The sequence below is a fragment of the Carcharodon carcharias genome, chromosome 30 (genome assembly GCF_017639515.1).
Source record: "Carcharodon carcharias isolate sCarCar2 chromosome 30, sCarCar2.pri, whole genome shotgun sequence".
Classification (NCBI taxonomy): Eukaryota; Metazoa; Chordata; class Chondrichthyes; order Lamniformes; family Lamnidae; genus Carcharodon; species Carcharodon carcharias.
Genome location: NC_054496.1, coordinates 14,989,109 through 15,006,118, shown reverse-complemented (window position 1 = coordinate 15,006,118; position 17,010 = coordinate 14,989,109). Strand labels below are relative to the sequence as shown.

General features: G+C 43.8%; 1 protein-coding gene across 11 annotated transcripts in view; it reads right to left on the bottom strand.

Moving 5' to 3' along the window:
- Positions 1-3,975: 3,975 nt before the first annotated feature.
- Positions 3,976-17,010, bottom strand: part of LOC121271283 (ELAV-like protein 2) — a 58,806-nt gene continuing 45,771 nt past the window's right edge. For 6 of the 11 annotated variants that reach the window (XM_041177145.1, XM_041177148.1, XM_041177141.1 and 3 more), the window contains one exon: positions 3,976-4,303. In XM_041177145.1, the coding sequence (XP_041033079.1) occupies positions 3,976-4,303 (328 nt within the window). Of the gene's footprint in view, positions 4,328-6,909; positions 6,928-16,795; positions 16,799-17,010 lie in introns of all 11 variants that reach the window. The other 5 variants (XM_041177143.1, XM_041177146.1, XM_041177142.1 and 2 more) reach the window with 4 other exon arrangements.

The following is a 17,010-nucleotide window of genomic DNA, read 5'->3' as shown; positions in this document are numbered from 1 at the left end:
ATGTCATATAAATGCATTAAGTATTTGAAAGCTCATAGTTTCTTGTCTAGAATCAAAATAACCCAAGCGGTGATATTTGTACTTATTTCTACAATGTTCCCATAGGTGTACTTCACTTTGCTCATTGTCTCCTGGTTTAAGAGTGACAGTTGATTACTCACAAAATTTGATGGATTTTTTAAAAAAAAGAATATTTAAAGCAGAGAAGTATGGTAGCAAATTCCCTCCAGTTATGTTGCCAAAATAACAATAAAAGCACAGATTGAAGCATACCCGTCCCAGTGAAAGGCAAAAATCTGAAAGAATATTAGAGAGTGTTGGGCACAAACAGCATCAGGAACCAAGATTCTGGCAAAGGGTCGAAGTTGAAATCTAATTCAAGGCATTCTACCTAAAAAAGAGTTTGGACTTTAGGAATACCAGAGGCTCTAGGTAAGATGTGATAAAATGCTTTAGTGTGATGGTCTCATGGAGAAATCAGCCACTTGTATTTCTCACTGGGAGACAAGAATTTCCCCATTGGGTCACTATGATTTATTACATAATGTGGTATGACTCTGCACACTTCTTTCCCTAGAAATAATGGAATTATTATTTATCAGGATATTGTATGTGCTATAGTGTATGGTGTGTGTGCGTATACAAGTACCTTGGAGTCTGTGTGTGTATACATGAAAGAACCAGAACACTTGATCAGACATTGATGTGTGGATTACACTGCATCTGCGAGCATGTGTTACTACTACCAGTGTCAGTATTGCTACCCTTAACCGACCTGTGGTGTGGGTTAGGGTTAGAGTTAACTTTAAGGTGAATGACCAGAGGGCTTGTTCCATTGATTGCCATTGTACTACCCGCTCCTGTATTCTGTCTGGTTCTTCAGTGGGAACTGTTGGGTTGGGGATGTGGGGGTGTGTTACAAGTGGCAACATTTATATTCACTGTGTTAATCAGGCAATACTGAATGGGGTGCTTGGGAGTACCATGGCGTTTTTCATTTCAGTTAGCATGATATTGTTTGCTTTTGGCACAAGGCAGGTACTGAGTGCTAAAGGTAGCACTGCAAAATACCCAGTCAGGAGCTGTGGATTCTGACTTACACCCCCCATCAGGAGTCTGTCCTATCAGTTTACCAGCAACATCTGGACCATAAGCGGACTGACCATCTTGTCCACAGCCCCTGACTGTGCGACCTATTTGTACTGTGTATGGGGTCATTCAGATGTTAGGGGCTAAGATGCCCCTTTAACTTTAAACAGGTGCCCAAACTGATGTAACCTTGGAGGGGGAGGGGGTGAAGTGTCTATGGTAGGCAGTGCACTGAGGAACTCCTCCCCATTATTGACAATGACTTTGACTAGAAATTTTCCTCATGGTACAAAATATGAAAATGGCACTTTGTGCGATATAACGTAGGTCTGTTAGTTGAACCTACTGACAAAGAGCTGAAAGATCAGGGATTTGTTTCCCAATGGAGATCACGCAGCCTTTGCTCCTTCTGGGATGGATAGAATGAATGCCATGTCTTCAAATGGGAGCACAAGAGGAAAGCAGACCAGAGGGAAAGTGTTTGTCACATTCCTGCAACATGTCCTGGCTGTTCAGGAATAAGACGGAGACCTTACATCAGCCTAAAGGCCTTCCATGTAGAACGGAGGCCGAACTCCACCTTTTCCCATCTTCAATGTTGCCATTGGAGTGTTTTGTTTTTGGTAATTATGCTTCAACAACGACAGGAGACTGACAGGAATTCAAACGGACACTCACTGGAAGGCGGACTTCCCCGTCTCGGAATGATGCCAAGACAGTGGAGTTTGAGGAGAGAGGCCGTGAGGAACTGGAGGTGACAGGAGAGGAAGGTGGGACACCATGGATTCGGACGTTGGTCACAACCTGGTGGCCATGAGGTGAAGGCCGCGGCGTTCAAGTGAGACTGGTCGAGCCAGTCAACTGCAATCTTCCTGTAACAGGGACTGAACAATTCTCCCCAGCAGACTGCACAAACCACACCACCCCCCCTCCCTCCCACACACAAGGAGACAGACAAGCAAACAATGGGGAGGGCGAGGGGAATTTGAGGAGTGCAGAGGCTTTCCCACCAGGGCATTTGTCAAGCGTTCCCTTCTTATACTCTCTATGCGTTGCCATGAAAACAGCTAATGTTTAAATATGAAAGAGGTGCATGCTTTATTTTAGCGTTTATAAATATAAGGCTATCAAAGAACATTTTTTACATTATCTGTTCTCCTGAAAGTTCAGCAACCTGAACAGTTTGACAGGATCCATTAGTTATGCCTATGAAGAAGCTTCAGTTGTGTCCAACAAATTGGTGGTGTCGCTTTCGGAGTGAGTGCTCCAGGGGTGGACGGACTAGGGCAGTCGCATTGGACAATCTAAAGATTTGGCTTAAAATAGATAACCAGAGAGAACAGGTTAAAACCAGGGAGTGCAAGAAAAGCAGACAGTAAAATATTCAGCCTCCACAGCTTCCAGCCCCCTGAGTTTATATGTCGCTATAAAAGATGCTCACTTGCAGGCGCTGCACCTGGTCAAAAGTGCCAAAGAAGACAGCCACCTTGCAAACGGACCATATAGCCATCCTCGTTTTTACACACCAGTTTTGTTTCGTTGAACGCCGTAACATTGTTTTCAAGGTTTTCCACATCATTATTTTTTTTTAAAGAACCTATAATTAAAAAAAGCCCACTAGTGTGGGTTTTTTTTTGTTGTTAAAAATGGGGATCAAAATCACTGTGAGGCACGGCCACTTTAAAATGACTAAGATTACTTATTAAAGGGGGAAGTCTACCCTATTTGAAAAGGAAATAGGTTAACTCACAGAGGCAATCGATTAAAGCGTGCTGCCCCTCCTGTGGGAAAGTCCACTTTCGCCTTTGTGCAATTTTTGTTCCCCCCACCCACCCCCCCCCCCCGCCCCCTGGGGAGTGGACCTCACTGGGACTTCTGGCGATGTCTGACTCCGGAACAGAGTAAGCCGCAAGCAGCATTTTGTCTTAGGCATCGAGTCACAAAATAACCAGTTCCCTGCCAATTGGATCACACAGAAATAACTTTCACCCCCAAACCACCCCCCCCCCCAAAAAAAAAAATATTCTTAGCCAGGCATCCGAGTCCTTTACAAAAGCTTACAAAGTGGGAAATGCCTCTCACAACACGGAACACTCAGCAGGAAGTTGGCGAGTTAAGTCAGTGAAGACATTGGACAATTAATCTACGGTAATGCACTTCAGTGTCTGACAGAGCTTCAGTGTTCTGCTAGACGGTATTGCACTTTCCTTTTTTTTGATCTCAGTTAATAAAAAACCGTGGAAGGAACAGGAAAAAGAGAAAAAAAGGTAAATTAATTATGAGCTGCAATTCATAAATATTCCCCTTGAAAAGATTTTTTTGTTTTTATATATCAATTGCAACCACACGACACTTCTGAAAACAGGTCTTTGTGAAACGTTCTAAGTTTCCCAGCTTTCTGTTCTGCCCATCATTACAAGAGATAATCACCTTCAAGGAAGGTAGTTATAAGTATTATTATTAATATTAGGCTGGGTTAAAACCCCCTGCGTAGTATTGTTTTATACGTATTATATTCATATAGTAAGAGCTATGAAAAAAGTATTCAAAGTTGTTTATGAAATTGCTTCCTCGTTATTTGTTGTAAGATGTCCTGTATCAATATAACGCTAACACTGGCTCTTCAAAAAGTCTGTTTTTTTTTCTCTGTAAGCCCAGGTATATTAATGGATATTTTTGTTTTTTTTTATTGTTTGTGTGTGTGTGTGTGTGTTTTGTTCTGTTGCTGTGTGTGTTTGGTGGCGTACTGATTATTTTGCTTGACTTTTTTTGTTTTTTTTATATATAATGTTTATGTTGTGGAGGGTGCTTGTGTGTGTGTGTGTGTGTGTGTTTTAATCTCTCTTTCTCTCTCTCTCTCTCTCTCTGGTGCCCCTGTGGGCACCTTCACGACTTGTGTGTCTTGCTTGTTTTGAAGGACACCTGCAGGACCCGGTCGCCGAGGCGATAGCCGTTCAGGCTGGCGATAGCCATGGCCGCCTCATCGTAGTTGGTCATGGTGACGAAGCCAAAGCCTTTGCACTTGTTGGTGTTGAAGTCGCGGATGACCTTGACGTTGGTGACCGCCCCGAAGGGCCCAAACAGCTGCCAGAGGACGCTCTCGTCCGCCTCGGGGGAGAGGTTGTACACAAAGATGCACCAGCCGGTGCCCGTGGGGCCCGAGAGGTTCACGCCAGCGAGGCTCGTCATCCCTTCGATTGTGATCGGAGAGAACCTGGTGGACAGAGAGAGAGGGCTGCTTGGGTGTGAATCAGATTTTCTACCACTTCACACACAAAAATAGTAAAATAGCCCAGCATCAGCAGATACACCGTTCAAGGTTTATCTAGTTATAGACCTCCCGTGGCATCGCTCATGTACAATCAGAATGCAGTGGATCTCCCTCCAGGTGCAGTCATGATGCTGCAGATACCAGAATGGGGACCATAATCTTCTTTGGAAGCTCTGCCTAAACCTGATAGCCTTTGATTCCCTTGTTAATGAAGAATCTATCTACCTCTGCCTTAAAAATATCCAATGACCCCATCCCCACCGCTCTCTGGGGAGGAGAATTCCAAAGACTCAGGACCTTCTGAGAGAATAAATTTCTCCTCATCTCCATCTTAAATGGGAGCCCTCTTAACTCTGTCCCCTAATTCTAGTCTCTCCCTCAAGATTCAACTAGCCCTTGCTGGTGTTTATGCTCCACACAAGCCTCCCCTCAATCCCTGTTTATCTAACACTATCTGTGCAGCACATACTGGTTATACCCATCTGACCCATTGTTCTACAAATATTGTCCCAACCTTTCCTCACATCTACATCTTTCGTGCAAGATGACATTTCTCCCCAGTTCTTCAGTTACAGTGTCTGCAGGGAGCTTTGCTAATAGTGCAGTTGTTTCTGCCTCTATACTGCTGGCAAAGCAGGGAACAATTATACGGAAATGTTATATTTGACATTGGCAAGGCAGGTCTCCTGTTGAAGAAGGGACCAAACAGCATCCCTTAATACAGAGATAAAAGACACAAGCCTCCCCTCAACCCCTCTTCATCTAACACTATCAGCATAATGTTCTACTCTTTTCTCCCCCATGCACTTATCTAGCTTTCCCTTAATGTTGAATTTGGTGTTGAAGTCATGTTTGAGTTTGTTGGTGAATTAGTGGATCACTTAGATGATTGGATAAAGATACACAGGCCTTACGACGCAGAAAGAGACCGTCCATACGAACATAGAAACATATGAATCAGGAGCAAGAGTAGGCCATTCAGCCCTTCCAGCCTGTTCCGTCATTCAATAAGATCATGGCTGATCTGATTGTGGCCTCAACTCCACATTTCTGCCTACCCCTGATAACCTTTGACTCCCTTGTGAAGAATCTATCTACCTCTGCCTTAAAAATATCCAATGACCCCATCCCCACCGCTCTCTGGGGAAGAGAATTCCAAAGGCTCAGGACCTTCTGAAAGAATAAATTTCTCCTCTCCATCTTAAAGGGAAGACCCCTTATTTTTAAACTATGTCCCCTAGTTCTAGTCTCTCCCACAAGATCCAACTGCTCCTTGCTGGTATTTATGCTCCACACAAGCCTCCCCTCAACCCCTCTTCATCTAACACTATCAGCATAATGTTCTACTCTTTTCTCCCCTATGCACTTATCTAGCTTTCCCTTTAATTCCACGTCAATCATTCCCTGTGGTAGCGAGTTCCACATTCTCACCACTCTCATGGGTAAAGGCGTTTCTCCTGAATTCCCAATTGGATTTATTACTGACTGTCTTACACTGATATGACGTGGTGTCATGTGAACCTCATCCAATTCAAGTGGGCAGTGTCAGATGTGTCATGCTGGAAGACTGGTTGGTCCTGACTAATCCATACTCCAGGTACTGAACAAAGTACAGAGGAGAACCGTAGGCCCTGTACCTTCGAGCAGCTAGTTCAGAGGGGGAATGGAGTGGGGGGAAGCCGACTGTGGATGACCACCGTGCAAAGAGATCAGGGAAAGGAAGAAACTAAAGTCCCTCACAAACACTTTAAATGGACACTGCCACATAGGAGGCCAGCTGAGAGAATAACATACACCCTTAGGAAAAGCCTACACTTTAAAACTAGGCGCATAGCTATACAATACCAGACTAACAGTCCAGACATCACACATTCAGATTCCACCACAATGAGCAGTGCTATGGAATTCAATAAATTCTGGTAATGTGTGAGCAGACGTTCAGAAAGAAAAAAACAATGACCGTAAAATTTGCCAGCGGATTGTTCATAAAACCTAGCTGGCTCACTCTTGTCACTTAGCATCTGGCCCGCACATCACTTCAGCCTCACACTCCATTGTTGACTCTTGATGCCCTCTGCTGTAGGCTAGTGAGACATCTGGTTGCTATTCAGAAAAAAAGACCCATTCCTCAGCCCTCTTAGGACAACTAGTGATTGACAATAGGTGTGGCCTTGAGAACAACCTGATTAAAAAGTGCAATGATTGTGCTGAAGTATGTAGACTTTAGATAAAGAAACACTTAATTTGCTTCAATGTAATCTCTTTCCTCATGACAGTAACACTCAATTTAACAAAATGATCCTGGAATTCACAGTTACTAGAGGACAAAGTCATTCTTGACAATGGTATGGATGCATATGTGTCAGTGCTAAAACAACATCTGTAATTAACTAGTAGCTGTGCCTCAGTGGATAGTATTCATGCCTCTGAGTTAGAGATCACATCCCGTTCCAGAGGCTTGAACTCATGATCTAGGCTGACACTCTCAATGCAGTACGCAGGGAGTGCTGCACTGTCAGAGGCACCATCTTTCAGATGAGATGTTAAACCAAGGCCCCATCATCTGCCTGCTCTGGTCCCTTGGCACTATTTTGAAGGAGAGGAGAGGAATTATCCCTGGTGCCCTGGTCAATATTGATCCCTCAACCACTGGATTATCAGATTGTATCAGTTTATGGGATCTTGCTATGCACAAATTGGCTGCCGCATTTCCTACATTACAACAGAGCTATAAGGGCTTTTGGACCCCCCGAAGTTGTGAAAGGTGCCATATAGTCCAGGTACTGAACAAAGTACAGAGGAGAACCCTAGGCCCTATACCTTCGAGCAGCTAGTTCAGAGGGGGAATGGAGTGGGGGAATGCAAGTTTTTCTACCAACTAAACCTCATTTAATATTTTGGAAATTTGAGAGCAATACAAGCAATTGCTCCCTCTGGCACTCCCAGTGTAGTATTGAGGGAGTGCTGCACTGTCAAAGGTGCTGCCTTCCAAATGTGATGTTAAACTGAGGCCATCTCAAAGGGTGTGAAAGGTCCCATGGCACTATTTGAAGAAGAGCAGGGTAGCACGCTCCTTGGGGTCCTGGCCAATATTAATCCCTCAACCAACTGCTTAAACAGTCTATCTTGTTATGAACAGATTGATGTTTGTGGGAGCTTGCTGTGCGCAAATTGGCTGCCATGCTTCCTAGAGTAGAACACTTAAATAAGAAGTGCTTTTTGGCTGTAAATCAGCCTGAGATGTCCTGAGGTTGTGAACAGAGCTATATAAATGCAAGCTGTTCTTCTAGATTGTCAAAATGGATGATCTCCCTTTTGATATTCATTAGCAGCAGCTTACTGTTGTGTGTGTTGTTATGATATAAAAAGTACCAATCAGTCATAAGGGATTGGGTAAGCATGTTGTGGGTTCATTTATTAATTCTGGACACATGTGAACAGATATACATGGGCAGAAAGCTTAAAGACACCAGCAGTAGAGCTGTGTGTGTGTGTGTGTGTGTGTGTGTGTGTGTGTGTGTGTGTGTGTGCGTGCATGCTCTGTTGAAAGCAATAGTGAAACCAAAAGTGGATTGCATGACATACTTCCTTTCTAGTGATGTCATACTACAATCCCTTAAAGACATATTACAATAATCACCAGCAATTTTGAACAGTGGGCTCACTAAGAGTCACAACGAGTCTGTTAAAATCCATGTCTCATTGATACTTAGAACAAGCACAGAGCAGAGATGTTTATCCCACCATTCTAGACTGGAATCAAACTCTGGTGCCAAAAGGGAAGGATAGGTTCTAACTCATTCATCTAATGGCTCCAGTCAGGAACATCAAACTGAAGGACACCTTTGGAGAATGGATGCACCAATCATAAAATCCCAGTGATCTCAGGATACATTTGGTAGATTAGGGTAGCAATCAAAATTCCATTCTCAGGAGGCACTTAAAGTTCTCACTAAGCATACTGGGATCAATATTACATTTCAGTTACCTGCAACAAGCCTCGAATTAGGCTGAAATTTCAATCTCAGTGCACTTTTTTGGGGGCTAAAACTAATTTTCCTTAAGAGTCTTGAGACTACTCCACGGCTGTGTTGGGTATAATTTCATATCTAAATGCAAATTATGGGCAAGATTAATTTCTTAAATGTTGATAAAGGAAAGAAAGCAATAAATAAAATTCAGTTGTATTGGCAAAATTATCTTTTTTTCATATTTATTCTGATATATGCCACATGTGGTATACCATTATTTGTAATATAATCAAATAGGATTTAGATATTGTTGTTTTGATGGAAGTATTTTGCATTAAATAGCGCCTCAGTGCATCTCAAAGTGTTTCAAAGTGCTGTACGCCCAATATAATACTTTTGAATTGTAGCTGTTGTTTAATAGGTGAATGTACAGCCAATTTGCATGGAATAAAGCCTGACAAATAGCAATTCGTGAAATGACTAAGTTAGCTGGTTTTGATGGTGTTACATTGAAGGAGGACCGTTGACCAGAAAAGTTGGGAAACCTTCCTCTAAAAAGTGACGTGGGGGGCTTCAGTGTACACCTGAATGCTGCAATAGTTATACAGCTTAATGTCCTGTCCAAAGTGGCATCTCTGGTAGGGTGGCACATTGAACCAGAGGAATATTCAAATCAGCACTTTAAAAAAAAACACAAAGACATTCTTGAGAAATGAGCATTGCTAGCAAGGCCAGCATTTATTGCAGCATCCCTAGTTGCCCTATACAAAGTGTGGTGGTTGGCCTTCTGCAGTTCATGTGGTGAGGGCACTGTCATTGCTCCTTTAGGTAGGGGGTTCCAGGGTTTTGACACAGCGATGATGAAGGAGCAGGTGATGTATGTCCAAGTGGGGGATGGTGTGCAACTCAGGAGGCAGTGGTGGTTCCCACATGCCTGCTGCCCTTGTCCTGCTATGTGGAAGAAGTCAAGTGCTCTATGTACATGTGCTGCACGTTAAGGATTACAACACTGCATCCTGAGGGACAAGCAAAAATTGGAGGTGGACATCCAATATAACGCTAATTGGGTTGGTTTGTTCCAGCTCAAATTTCCTGAGCATCTAACAGGGAAACTATCCGTTCTACAAGAAAACCCCAGTGACACCAGGAACAAATCGAATCACCTTGCTCTTGCGACACTGAACTAACATTGGCTTCAAATGGTTACATCCCACCGAAGTAATTGTTCCACCAAAGGCTCATTCTGTCATCCAAAGAGTGTTTTCATACCACAGTGTGAACATTCCCAGCAGTGGCAGAATATTCCCAGTAATTTTACCTCATACCTAAGTTCAGTATCATTTCAAAGTGAAAGCATTTATGCTAGTTTTATAATTAAAGACTGATCTGAAATTATTGACCCAAATTTCAAACGTTGACATCTATATTAGTATAGACCATTTCATATACTTCATTTAATGAGGAAACATAAACTTGCATCTATATGGTAATAAAAGAAAAATACTGCAGGTGCTGGAAATCTGAAATAAAAACAAAAAAATGCTGGAAAAACTCAGCAGGTCTGGCAGCATCTGTGGAGAGAGAAACAGAGTTAACATTTTGAGCTCTTCTTCAGAGCCATTTACTGACACTTAACAGATATTTAATTCACAACAACAGTTTCACCTCCAAATGCAGGTCAGAAATCTACCTCATTCGAGGTATAAGTAGATTAACAGGTTGTGAAAAAAACGTTAGAGGAGAAGAGTATGTAGCGAGTCTTGGTTACAACAATGACGATGCAGCCAGGAGAGAGCTTGTGAAGCATATAAGGAATGAGAAGGGGATTTCAAAGAATATTTTAGTAGCCAAATCTCCTTGACATTTTTGAGGAAATAATGTCCCAGGAGGACACTGAGGAACAGTATATAGCAATCTAGCTGGATTTCCAGAAAAGAAGTCTCTGATAAAGTTCCACAACAAAGGATGCAAGGAAACTAAATACAATGGGAGTTGAAGGTAAGACCTGAGTGTGGATAAGAAATTAGTCAAAGGAAGGTAGGCCACTGGTGCTAGTTGGCGAGCGATGCCAGGATAGGAGATCAGCTAAATGGAATGTCCATGAATTGATCTTAAGACCATAAGACATAGGAGCAGAAATTAGGCCATTCGGCCCATTGAGTATGCTCCACCATTCAATCATGGCTGATAAGTTTCTCAACCCCATTCTCTCGCCTTCTCCCCGTAACCTTTGATCCCCTTACCAATCAAGAACTTATCTATCCTGGTCTTAAATACACTCAATGACCTGGCCTCCACAGCCTTCTGTGGCAATGAATTCCATAGATTCCATAGATCTTGGGGAATCTTTGTCCTTCGTCTGCATGAGTGACTCGAATTTTGGAAACTCAAAGTAAAAATGCTGAAAGCTGGGGGTGGGAAAGGATATGGGAGCTGTTTCACATGCCAAGGACTTGCAAAAGCAATAGATCAAGTGCGCAGAAGTGTAAAGCAGTGGCAGATAAAATTCAAAGCCAACGCACGTGAGATTCTACACTAGGGGAGGAAAATAGATGGAATGAAATGCATAACTGCACAAAATGCCACGGATGGAGCGGAAATAGTTAAAAGTATGCAAAGTGTCCGAGTGCCATGGAAGATTCAGCATTTGAAATGCTAATCAACAGGGAAAACAATCAATAGAATGTTAAATTATTCTGTCAGATCTGTTGAGTACAAGCTGGAGGACATCATTGCCAGAACTGTTCAGTGTTCAGTTCTGACTATATCTTAACTACTGTACTTAATATTTGGTTAAACATTCAGCCATCAGGACAATGCCAAGAATAGCCACAACTCTGATCTCTGGCACCAAAGGGTTAAATTGTGATGCAACCTGCTTGGGGAACCTGTGGTGCTTTAGCCAGGCAACTGAGGGGGGGTGGGGGGTGGGGGGGATGGTATTGTATAAGTATATGTGAACTTAAATGGTATAGATAAATCCAGAGCATTGCTACAAGGTAAATCAGGACAATAGAGAGCATTGCATCAGGTTGAAACTGGTTAAAGGGCATTTAAAGATAGACATTATGCAAACGGTTTTAAGCAAGTACAATAGTCTTCCAGGTTGTGTAGTGGACGAACAAACATCTTCATTCAAGATTCAAGTTTCAGGATGTGATGGAAAGAAGCATATGTTCTAGCCTGGATGAGTGAGGCTAAGATAGGACAACATTCAGGCTTCCACTGATAAGTGACAAGTGAGTTTCGCGCCAGACAATGACCATCTTCAATAAGAGAGAATCTAACCATCTCCCCTTGACATTTAATGGCATTAACATCATGGAATCCCCCACTATCAACATCCTGGGGGTTACCAATGATCAGAAACTCAACTGGACTAGTCATATAAACACTGTGGCTACAAAAGCAGGTCAGAGGCTACAGATTGTGCAGTGAGTAACTCACCTCCTGACTCCCCAGAGACTGTCCACCATCTACAAGGCACAGGTCAGGAGTGTGATGGAATACTCCCCACTTGCCTGGATGATAAGCCCACCCGATAAGCTCAAAACCATTCAGGACAAAACAGTCTGCTTAATTGGCACTCTAACCACCACCTTAAACATTCACTCCCTCCACCACCGCATGCAGTGACAGCAGTGTGTACCATCTACAAGATGCACTGGAGCAACTCAAGGCTCTTATGACAGCACCTTCCAAACCTGCGACCTCTACTACCTAGAGACAAGGACAGCAGATGCATGGGAACACCACCGCCTGCAAGTTCCTCTCCAAGCTACACCATCCTGACTCGGAAATATATCGCCGTTCCTTCACTGTTGCTGGGTCAAAATTCTGGAACTCCCTTCCTAACAGCGCTGTGGGTGTACCTACACAGCATGGACTGCAGTGATTCAAGAAGGCACCTCACCACCACCTTCTCAAAGGATGGGCAACAAATGTTGGCCTTGCCAGCTGTGCCCTTATCCAATGAAACAATAAAAAAAGTGGCTTCCTTCCGCTGCATCTATATGGTGAGGATTCAGGGAAGCATTGAATCCAAGCAGTATTGATTATATAGAGAAAGACAGGCCAGGTTGTCATAGAGATAGGGTAATGGAGGCTGGAGAAAGCAGTATTGTCGATGGGATGACCAACAGTTTCCTGAATCTTGTATAGGGTTGCAAGAAAGAAGATTCCAGTGTTCGGAAGTAATATTGAAGAGTTGTTCAGACCAGCAGCATTGAGTTGTTGAGGGCACAAAGGAGGAAACCAATCATTGTGGAGACAAATTTAGCAAATAAAGAGGTGTGGGAGCATCACTTGAAGTTAGACACTTCAGTGCACCTGAAGCTTTCAAATTCATTGTATGCAAACTGCACGGAGAATTTAGTGAGATACGATAAGATGTTGTCTCAAAGCAATAGAGATAGTGGACCAAAGATATCCCTGATTGAAAGTATTATGGATAGAACCATTACAGCTAATTGCTATTGTTGCTGGTCAAACCTTTTCTGCATGGTGTATAGAATGTACTGCACAGAAACAGGCCATTCAGCTCAACTAGTCAGTGCCACTCGAGCCTTGCTAGACTTGCATCTTGGAGGAGAGTTAAAATATGATTTGGTCATTTCACTGGGAGAAAATTGCAGGGTCTGCAGTCTGTATGTCTATAATCTAATTGATAACCAGTCAGTGAATCACCAGAAACAAAAGTGGGTAATGGGAGTAGGGGGCCAGCGGTGAGCAGACGGAGCAGGAGAGAGAATAGAAGCTCAGGGAACTCCTGAGTTAATGGAAAAATCGGAGGATGAGTCATCGACTGCAACACAGATAAAGCAATTTAAGAACAAGCTATTTACGCCAAAGCATGGGAGAAAATATCATGATAACTTGTTTTGCAGTGCACAGTCTTGGTTCTGTCCAAGCTAATGACAGATGATTCACCATTGTTCGAGAGTTGAGCTGCAGATGTATGTAACATAGGGAGCAAGATTACCAATGCCCCTGAACTCAAGTTGAAATGAATGACAGAGCCATTTTTGGATGGGGAATCTGGCTCATTAATTCTTGCACCTGGCTGTTGCTCTTACTCAAGAGCGAACTAATTACCACCCCAACTCCGATCTCCCCAGCCAATCAGGGAGTTTGGGGGGTGGGACGACAGCATGGGTGACAAGGGCTCACCAGCACTTGGATTTTTCAAGCTTCAGCGACCTCAGGAATGAAGCTAAGAGCTGGGAGGGCTGCTCCCTGGGTGTCTCACCCTTTCCTGGAGGTCCTGCCGTGGGATCTGAGGGGGGAGGAGTGAGGTGATCTCTCCCAAGGACAGGAGGAAGAGGACAGCCTCCCCTACCCACCAGGTTTGGATGGGATTGGCCGAGGAAGTGATCAGACTGAGTGCGCTCCCTCCAACCTGGAGGCAGTGCACCTAGGAGGAGGTAATTCTCTCCTCTGCAGACATGCACCATCTCTGCTTTATCTCCTTGCAGGTGAAGAGAGCGCACAACTTGGCGAGAGGCAGGGTGGGGGAAGGGGGTAGTGGTGGGGCCCTCCAGTGACTGGTACCTTATCAGTCACTGGCAATGCACGCCCAGCTGCTTCACTGAGAAAGAGGTCTAGTTCCAGGAGGATGCTGATGCTGGTGACCTGCTGTAAGGGCCAGACCCTCCAGAAGCACTAGTGCTCAGACATGTCAGGAGAGCTGATCCTCTGCCTGTAGACCCTGTGTTGGGGCCTTGCCTTCTTCTAGCTAGATCTGGTGCTCCACTCCATCTGTTCTGTGGAGGGGGAAGGCAGCAGAGTAGAAGGCAGCTGGAGATTCTGCTGATGCGGCTCCTGCTACTACTGGAGCTGTTGGCAGTGGTGTGCTCTCTGCTCGTGACCCTCACCAGCATAAGCTGGTCCTATGCAGTGGTTGAAGGCTGGCAGCATTGGAGTGCAACAAAGTGCTCGACAGGGGAAGTACTTTCCAAAAAGTTAGCACTCGCCTGTCAAACAGTGAAAACATTCTGAGAGAAGTGCTTTGAACAGCAGCCTCTCACCTGGCTATGTTGGGAGCTCTACAGTGTACTGATTAGAGGCTTCCCAGCCTGCCACTTTCATTGCAGCAGCTCTTGCCACTGTGCAGAAGCAATGAAGAAGCTCTGCGCTGCTGGGAAAGAAGGAATTCATGTTTAAAAAAGCTTCTAAATGCCTTTTTAATCATCCCAAATACTTTACCACCAGATGGTGAGGGGTGTTAATGGTATATTAATTGTATTATCAAGGTTAAGGATACACAGGTGAAGGGCATTGATTGCTTAACTATCCTGAGTACATATAAAGAGACACTGCCCTGAGGAGGCAATGGCATAGTGGTATTGTCGCTGGACTAGCAATCTCAAACCCAGGGTAATGCTCTGGGGACCTGGGTTCGAATCCCACATGGCAGATGATGGAATTTGAATTCAATAAAAAAGAACTGGAGTTAAAAAGTCTAATCTAAGAAAAACTTATAAAGAGAGACTGCTGGGACCCTTGGGGTAGGGAGGAGGTAGACATAAGTGTTGTTGTATTCTGCACATAAATCTAGTATAAAAAAAATTGGCAACTGATTTCTTACTTCACTGTCTGGCCTCAGGGAAAGCTGCAAGGGGGCAGGATCATGCCAGAAACCTGAACATCATCGGTTTCAAGGGGTTTTCCCACCTCGCTCTCTCTGGAACCCGCCTTTACCGGGCTGGGCAAACTTCCTATTCCTACACTGTTCTGAGCAAGACTGTTTAATTACCAGACATGGAAAATGTAAATGCCAGACTTGTACAGCAGAAAAAGTGTTCTTCTAAAATGAAAGATAAATTAATTAATGGGTCACAGGGCGGTTTGACATCTACACTATGCTTAACCTTAACTCTTAACTCATATAAAACCTTAACTGGGTGTACTTGACTCTGAGAACTGCATAATTGGAAAATATAAAACATCAAATTAACCAAATGGACATTAAAAGCATGCAAAATATGCTTTTAAGTTTTATAGTTTTGACCCATTGTTTTCAAACACATGATACCACAATAATTGCAGTATTTGTTCGTAATTGTTTTTGCCACTAGTTGGAAGATGAAAAACGTGGATAAGGACATTGATGTCCACAAGTTGGACCTTTCCATTGTCTCAAAGTTAGTGGTCACAGAATGAGAGAAAAATAAAAGAGAAAGATTTGCATTTACCGTAGTGCCTTTCGTGACCTCAGGACATCCCAATGCACTTTACAGGAAGGAAAGTGATTTTGAAGTGCAGTCGCAGTTGTAATGTAGGAAATGTGGCAGCCAATTGGTACACAGCAAGCTCCCACAAACAGCGATGTGATAGTGACCAGGCTTGGGTCATGGGAGCCTGTCTCCTTCACCAGCATGGTGGATGGCACACTTTCAGCTGGAAATGTGTATATGCTTCCTGTCTGCGATATTGGGGCTTGGTCAGCCCAATTAGTGCTTTTAAAGACTAAGATCTGTGTGGCTGAATGTATGAGCCTATCTTTCTCAATAGAGCGGAATGACAGAGAGACCCATAGAGAAACAGATCATTAAACATGGGAGGACAGGTCAAAAAGGCAAAAGGCATTCTGGGTTCTACAAATAAAGGACAACAAACACAAAAACAGGGAACTGATGTTGAAATTTGACAAGACATTGTAATGCTCGGTATTACTTTGTAGAAAGGACATTAGTGCATTGGAAAGAAGGGAACTGGACCAGCTCAGTGGGTAGCTCTCCTGCCTCTGAGGCTGAAGGCTCCAGGTCCCAGTCCTACCCCAAGACTGGTTGACTTTGAAAGAAGCCAGGCTCTGGTGCAGACCAGCCAGTGTGTGTTGGTGCCAGTCCCTGGCCCAGACAAATGGGGAGGCTTGATGGCAGGAAGAGCCTCCGGCTGTAAAAAAACCCACGGGCCAAATCCAAAAAAATAAATGCTGGTTGACATGAAGGTGATCAACTGGGATTGTGGTAATCCCACGCAACGTGAGAAACGCTGAAAGGAACAGTGAAGATTGAGAAGAAAGATTTGCATTTATACAATACCTTTCATGACCACCAGATGTCCCAAAGTGCTTTACAGGCGTTGAAGTACTTTTTTTCTGAAGCATAGTCACAGCTGTAATGTAGGAAATGTGGCAGCCAATTTGCGCACAGCAAGATCCCACAAACAGCAATGCAATAATGGCCAGATAATCTGTTTTTTTTTAATTATTGAAGTTGGTTGAGGGATAAATATTGCTTCCCTGCTGCTCTTTAAAATAGATATTTTCACATCCACCTGAGACGGCAGGGACAAGACCTTGGTCTGACGCCTCACAGAAAGGACAGCAGCCCCAGGAATGCGGCACTCCCTCAGTACTGCGTTGGAGGGTCAGTCTGAATTCTGTGCTGAACTCCCTGGTGTGGGAATCGAATCCACTCAGGGGCAAGAGCGCGGACTACAGAGCCACAGCGGATGAAAGAACCTGCTCTGATGTATAAAAAACACCCCTATCACATTCTCAGGATAACCCCACAGCCACTTCACAACAAAAATGATATTCGGAGAGCAGTCACAGTGATGGGACAAAAAGCAGTTCCTTGCACACGGAGGTACCACAAAGAACTAACGAGCGACCAGCTAGCTAATTTCCAATAAAGAAACCAAGGGCATGCTGTTCCAGAATTCCGGTTGTACATG